The 7,156-nt window shown below is 43.4% G+C and overlaps 1 protein-coding gene across 1 annotated transcript; it reads left to right on the top strand.

Moving 5' to 3' along the window:
* Nucleotides 1-392: 392 nt before the first annotated feature.
* Nucleotides 393-2,232, top strand: rpz4 (rapunzel 4). Its single transcript, XM_008288689.1, has 2 exons — nt 393-535; nt 682-2,232. Exon 2 carries the CDS (start codon nt 707-709, stop codon nt 1,880-1,882), a length of 1,176 nt encoding a protein of 391 aa, XP_008286911.1. The 5' UTR covers nt 393-535; nt 682-706; the 3' UTR covers nt 1,883-2,232.
* Nucleotides 2,233-7,156: the final 4,924 nt, after the last annotated feature.

Below are 7,156 nucleotides of genomic sequence, written 5' to 3'. Positions count from 1 at the left end.
TCCAGGAACTACAGTAAAAGCACAAACTGTCATTTAACACAAGATACAGTGTATGCTAACTAGCTCTTTAGGTGCTACTAGATGGATTTTGTCAAATCTACACAGAACCAGGCTGTGTTTCTCCAGTGTTTATGCCAAGCTAAGCTAACTGGCTGCAGGCTATAGCCTCAGCATCAAAGTCTTATTTTGTCTGTTTGCTTTCAAATATGAGGAAAGAAAATATTCATATTTCAGAAGGTGCAATCAGAGAATCATGTTTTTTTGCTGAGAAATTACTGATATTAAATATATAGTCCAGGTTTTGACATTTAAACTCGTAAACTTTAAAATTTGAGCGAGCCTCTTATTCATATCCAACACACCAGCAGCTCAGCCCATACCGGTCTTCCGTCATTGAATTCCCTTGGCATTGTTGACTCATTGCTCACTGGGTGTGACCAGCACTGAAGCTCACTTGGCTGTTTCTGTCTTTCCTTATCAGTTTTGCTGTGTTGTAAGAAGAGAGGCCACAGTCCAATAGCACTGGAACAGAGCTGTAAGTACATCTACAAAACCAAAAGCTGAGATGGTTTTTACTGATTCCATGTTTTTGTTCAGTTTTTTTTTTTTAAATGTCAATGTTTGTTTTATTGTCCCAAGCAGGAAGGTTTTGTGTGATTGAACATGTTTTTCTCTGGTTAGGATCAGTCTGAAAGCAGCAGCAAAGATGGCGGACCAGCTACAGAAGCTCGTGGCTGAGAGGAAGGACATGGTGGAGACAGTGATGGAAGTATTCGAGCAGGGAGCCGAAGTGGTGGCCAGCATTGCCGGCGACCTCTTCCCCGTTTTCTCCATCGCTGCTCCGATAGTGAAACTGGCTCTGGACAACGTGGAAAGTAAAGAGGCCGCATTCATGAAGGACCAGTTCCAGAAGGTCCGCGAGCGCCTGGAGGTGGTGTCTGAGGAGATTCAGCGGATCAACGATGAGATTAAGAAGAGCGGCGTGGATGCTGCGTATTTCTCCGTGGAGGAGAACATCACCAACCAGTTCAGGAAGTACATGGACATCCTCAACGCCAAGCCCAAGTTCCGGGAGGTGAAGAAGAAACTTTTCCTGGACCATTTCGCAAAGACCGGCGGTGACAAAAACCTGAACACCCTGTACAACGCTGTGACAGGAGATAACTTCTCGGGGGCATCTGTGCTGGAGATCACCTTGAACTACGAAGAGAAGAGCCGCCGGGCGATGGAGGACTTCTGCGCCCGACTCAAGAAGCTCTTCTGCGTCGGACTCATTGCGCTGCTGGGCCACGCCGCTCTGAAGGGATACGACGAAGAGGAGGCACTTCTGAAGGACTGGGGGGAGAAGATGAATTCCGTGCAGGCAAGAATGAACGCTGTTATTGAAGAGTGCATCGTCGGATTCCCCAAACAAGCCGAGCAGGATTCTCGACGACTGGTGAGAGACCAGTCGCACCTGACCAGTCAGCAGCTAGCTGATGCCATCGTAGAGAAACTGAAGAAGAAGTACGACTGGGTGGGCTGGTCCGTGCGTATTTTCAGGTCACCCTCGGGCCTCTTCGCCAACAAGAAGGATTACCACTGCCCGACTGGGAAAAGCCGCTTCCAGGTGCCGTCCTCAGACGAGAAGCTCAATGTCTGGGTGTCCTACAGCTCCTCGGCAGAACCCGTGGACAGGAACCACATCCAGCAGCTGATCCAGAGTCAGAAGAAGCTCACAGTGGTGGCTGTGGCGGAGCTCCTCTTTGAGAAGCTGCCTGGCGACTGCGTGGTTCACACAGTCAAGACCACCAAAGATCTGGCCTGCTCCTGGAGCTTCACCGACGAGCTGCACTACTGGGAGGAGCACAAGAACTTCTACGTCTGCGTTCACTCAGCTTAAAGTGTTAGACGCTGGAAAAACTCTCAGAGATTAGTCTGTGTTTCGAGGCTACTCACATTTGCACAGATAATTGCAGCTGACTGCTGCCTCACTGCTTGGCCTTAACAGTGAATTATGACACAATATGTGCCTTAATCTCAACTCTCTCATAGCCTTTCTTTTTCTGAATTAGTCTCTTTCTCACATAACATTATCCGTTAGTCTTTTGCAGACATAATTCATTCATTCATTCAACCTTTATTTAAACTCGGGAGATCACTGAGGGTCAACTCTCTTTTTCAACATTTCAAGAAAGAAAGGAAAACAATGAAGAGAAAATGTAAAAAAAGAAATGGTGGCTCCACATACTATAGATATTTTGCAACTTTTTAATAGGTATTTTTATTGTTTCTATGCTTGCTCTGTGGAAACACTGCCTGCACTTCAGCCACAAAGTCCCTGATATTTTTGTCACAAGACTGTTGGTCACAACTGACTCAATAATAGCTTCCCAGTTTGCAGCAAAGAGCACAGAATTTTATGTGTTTTTTTTACAGGATTTGGTTGTAGCAAAAGCTTTATTTCGGCAATTTTTAAATGTAGACAAGTGTAAGAAACTGATGAAATATCCCAATTTTGAGTTTAGATTTGATTAAATTTCCCAATGGAAAGCCATGTCACAGATGAGTAGTTCAAGGATGGTTGGAAAGTTGAAAACCCAACATTTTTAGTTTTTTAGTTTTTACAGTTTCCATCTCTAATAATTGGTGTAATTATGTTGATTTAAAAAAAAAAAAAAAAGATCCCTTTAAAGCTGCCGGCAACAATTACAAGTCTTTCTTTTAGTCTTTCGTTGGGTTTTTTTGGAGAAAGAAAACTTTATTTTCTTCTGTTATGAAAATCAAGCAGACATGGTTGTTTTATTGCAGCGGGACATGTTGGGAAAGTTGCTGGTTTGAGTGCAGCTGTCATGCAGAGATTACGTGTGCGCTGGTGGTGATAAGTGCCGACCTCGCCCTGCTGAGGACATTTAAACCACAACCAGGAGAGAAAATGGTTCCAGACCTTCACGCAGAATAAAATGGAGGCCTTCGCATTGATTTTGGTGGCTTGGAAATAATAAACCCTGTTACTTGCGTCTGTCCAAGGATTTATTTGCAGCATTTTCTGTAGTGAACCGTGAAACTTCATTCACACACCCTGTCGCGAAAAGGCCGAGGCGTGGAGTCGGCAGCTTTTTGTTTACATAGCGATGCTTCGCTGTTCCTGCCTCACCTGTGTGGTTGTGCAACTCAAACTGGAAGCTCACAACCTGTAACCTCTTTTGCTTTGAAGGTTTACTGACATACAAGGAACAAACTGTAGAGTTTTGGGGTTTAGAATCTTTTGTATTTGAAGAGATTTTTAAAATCAGAATTAGTATAATCGAATCAAAATATGCACACTACCAGAAATATATGATAGGCGCACTGCCGTTTGGATTGTTGTACACTTTTAAGTGTTTTTCATGCACCACTGTAATCCGTGTGTTTCTTTGTGTTGTTTGTATGTTATTAAGTGGAATAAATTCCTTTGGACATTTTAATATCTGACAAAAACAAGCTGTAAAAATGATTGCACATCTGTTTGTTGTTATTTCCATGCAGCATATCTGGGTCTCTTCAGCGTCTCTGAATTAAAGTTGTGTTGCTACACCAAAGCAACGAATGTAGTAAATCTTCCAAATCAACACATCTTTTGTTTGTGTATTTTTGTTATTGATTGTCTGGTTCCAGGACTGATTCTGGGAAAAATATGCTCTTAATAAAATTCATGACTGCAAAATCATTAAAAAACTGTTGAACAGCAGTGTTATTTATATTTCTAAGTACTCTTCAAACACACTGGCTAATAATATTTATGGTTATAATTCAAAGGCTTTCAGTTATACTAATTTGTGTGCTTTGCATGCATTGCAAACTTTAATGTTTTTCATAAAAAAGTTCATATTCTCCTTTTTAGGGTCCCAACTTTCCTTCATTTTGTTATATTGCTGCTTTTTTGTGCATGAAAAAAGTCTGTAAACCGTCAAGGGTTTTCTCTCCTGCAGAAGACTTGCTTCATTTAAAGTTCAGAATTTTCTTCTGTTCCTTATCTACATGACTGTGTACCACATTTGCATGAAGCCTGCTTTGCGGCAATTTCAGTCTCAAACAAACAATGAGCAGTTTCTTTGCAGTATGTCCTCACTAGAGCTGCTTCTGCTCAAGCTACTTCACTGTACTCTGAGATCTTTAGTCACGATATTTACTTTTACAAGGGTTTAATCGGACCAGCTGACCAAACAGAGGAAGAGACACGAGCTGAAATAGAGCACTTTAGATAGAAGAGGAGCTTCAGAAATGCAGAGTACGAGAAAAATAAGTTTTTTTTGTTGTTTTTTTTAAACAATAAAGTTTGCAAACAAATCATTTTTCGGCCTGTCAATGTGTAGAATTATGGGCTTGAAGTGAACATCTAGAAATTTGGTCTCAGTTGTCACTTTAGCAGACGTCAGTGTCAGAAATTTACAGCCGAGGTTATTTTTGTGTCATTTCCAGATGAAAAACTTCCAAGCTTAATCAGTAACATCCTCATAACTGTGAGGCCAACATGAACAAACTTTGGTCTCTATGAATCAGAGACACTTGGGAAAATTTTGAAATACATGACGTCTTTGTGTGTGCTCACCACGTCAGAGTGAGATCTGAAAAACTTGACCATAGAGGGACTTTTTCTCTTCTACTTTGTTATTTTTTGGCTCATTCAGGCCTTGATAAAAGGGGATCAACACAATGTCATAATGGCAGTCAAGGTATAACAAGGGGCTGGGGTCAATTAAAGAAGGTAGAAATTAATATAGACTTTTCGCATACTTTGTATTTTTACTTTTGTAGAGCCTTACACTTCAGGCCAAACATTTAACAAGTGTGGACAAGTATTTGTGTTAGTGCTAATATTTACTGCCAACAATGCACGTGTTTCCAAGTCAAAATCCTATTTATCCCAGAAGTACTTTATCGTTGCTCTGCAGATGCTCTCACAAAGTACACACTGTTTCTTGTACTAGAAATACAACTGGGATGGACTACTTTTTCATATTAAAGCACCTTCAACTGTTTCATACCATAATACAAAAAGAGCTGCCATCTGTACACCATCTGTGACTCAAGCTTGTTTATAGTCAACACACCGTCGTGTAACTGAGCAGAGGATTGTGGGTCAAAACATGTAGAAAAACATGCTGACTTGCCAACTACAAAATCCAACCGGATGCAGAAGGACATCTACTTATTTTTGGGATATTGCTTTTGACGTACTATGTGTATGAGGTGTGTCAGAAAAATTCCAGGACTGGTGTCACAAAAGATTTATTTCAAACCCAAACTACAAACTACGAGTTTTCCCCTTCAGACGATCAACCAGCACGTCTACAAAGAGATCCTGCAGCATTTGCTTTGTTCAGTGCGTGAGAAGAGGCAAGAGTTGTGACAGGACAGGTTGTGGCTGCTTCACCATGACAACGTGCCTGCTCACAATGCCCTGAGCATCCGACAGTTCCTGGCTGAGAAGAACATCGCTGTGCTGGAGCAACCTCCCTACTCACCCCACCTGGCTCTGTCAGATTTTTTCCTTCTTCCCCATGCTCAAGGGGGTCATCAAGGGTCCCCGTTTTGAAGACATAGACGACATCAAGATGGCTGTGATGACGGAGCTGCAGAGGATCCAAGAATCCTTCCAGGAGTGCATGGCAGCGTGGCTGGAGTGTATCCTAGCTGACTCAAGGTGAAGGCAGGGGACACCTTGGACAGGTCGCCTGTCTATCACAGAGGGCTACACTTAGAGACAGACAACCAAGCACACTCACACTCACGCCTACGGACAATGTAAATCAAATCAAATCAGATCAAGTTTATTGTCATTTTGCTGTACATACATAGTAGTACAGGCAAGATGAGAGAGCGTTTCTTCAGAATTATTCAACCAGCAAGTTTTGCGGAATGCACGGCTGGGATAAGACACTAAACGTTCGCTGTCGCTGTCTCTGTCTCCTCAAGTGGCCGCCACGTCCATGTGCGCCGCCATTCGTTGAACATGGCGAACCTCTTCAGGTCCTGGAAGGTCTTCAGGGACACAAAGACAATGGTGTGACAATGGTGAAGCTGCAGATGCTGCCCAGAGCTAGCTGTCTGTCTGTCCGCCCAGAATAATGTCGTCCCCTTCAGCTGTATGTCCATCTGGAGTGTTGTCATGGAGCCATGTTTCTGTTGAAGCAAACACACAGTAGTATTTCCACTCTCTGCGGGTTTCTCTCAGCAAACGTAGCTCGTCCAGCTTGTTGTGGAGGGAGTGGACATTGGAGAGCAAGAGCGACGGTCCTGCTGGTCTGGAAGGGTAAGCCTTTAGAATGGATCCTGGCTCTCTTCCTCCTCCTTTGGTTACGTTTGTACCGTTTGCGCTTCCTCCTCTCTCGGGTAACTGCCGGCGTAGTCTCCGATCGGACTCCGTGTTAGTGTAGTATGTCCAAATCACAACCGATCGCCGCAATTCCAGCGCCATTCACTGTCCTGATGCCCAGCAAAGTCTCCCAGCTGCAAGTTTTGCGGAATGAACGTCTTGGAGAGACAAGACACTCAAAACGTTCACTTTCGTTGTCTCCTGAAGTGGCTGCTGCGTCTATGCGCACCGCCATCACCATTGCAACAAATAGAATCACCAATTAACCTCAACATGTTTTTGCACTGTGTGGGAGGAAGCCGGAGAACCTGGAGAAAACCCACGCTGCACAGAGAGCAAACATGCAAACTGAGAAAGCAGAAAAATTCTGGGTGTCCTCACAGGGACGCGAACTGGCGACCTTCTAGCTGGAAGGTATGTACTCATCCATGTCCCCTGCACAAAACGTGCAGAAAACATGTGCAGGGGACATGGATGAGTACATGGACATCTCCAGCCGCAAGAAGAATGGGGTCCTGTGCATCTCGGCCTGTGGAATCTGTAAAGGCATTACATGCAGAAACTGCAGTCATGATGTTGTTGAGTCTGAAGAAGACATAGACAATGACTCTTGAAGCTTCTGATACTGTGAATGAGAAATAACTCTGAGTATTATACACTGCTCAAAAAAATAAAGGGAACACCTAAACAACACAATGTAACTCCAAGTCAGTCACACTTCTGCAAATCAACCTGTCCTGTAGGGAAACAACACTTATTGTGAATCAATTTCACCTGCTGTTGTGCAAATGGAACAGACAACAGGTGGAAATGAGAGGC

The sequence above is a fragment of the Stegastes partitus genome, unplaced genomic scaffold (assembly GCF_000690725.1).
Source record: "Stegastes partitus isolate 25-593 unplaced genomic scaffold, Stegastes_partitus-1.0.2 Scaffold570, whole genome shotgun sequence".
In the NCBI taxonomy this organism is placed as follows: Eukaryota; Metazoa; Chordata; class Actinopteri; family Pomacentridae; genus Stegastes; species Stegastes partitus.
The sequence above is the reverse complement of the archived record's forward strand: the minus strand, read 5'-3'. Positions and strand labels throughout refer to the sequence as shown.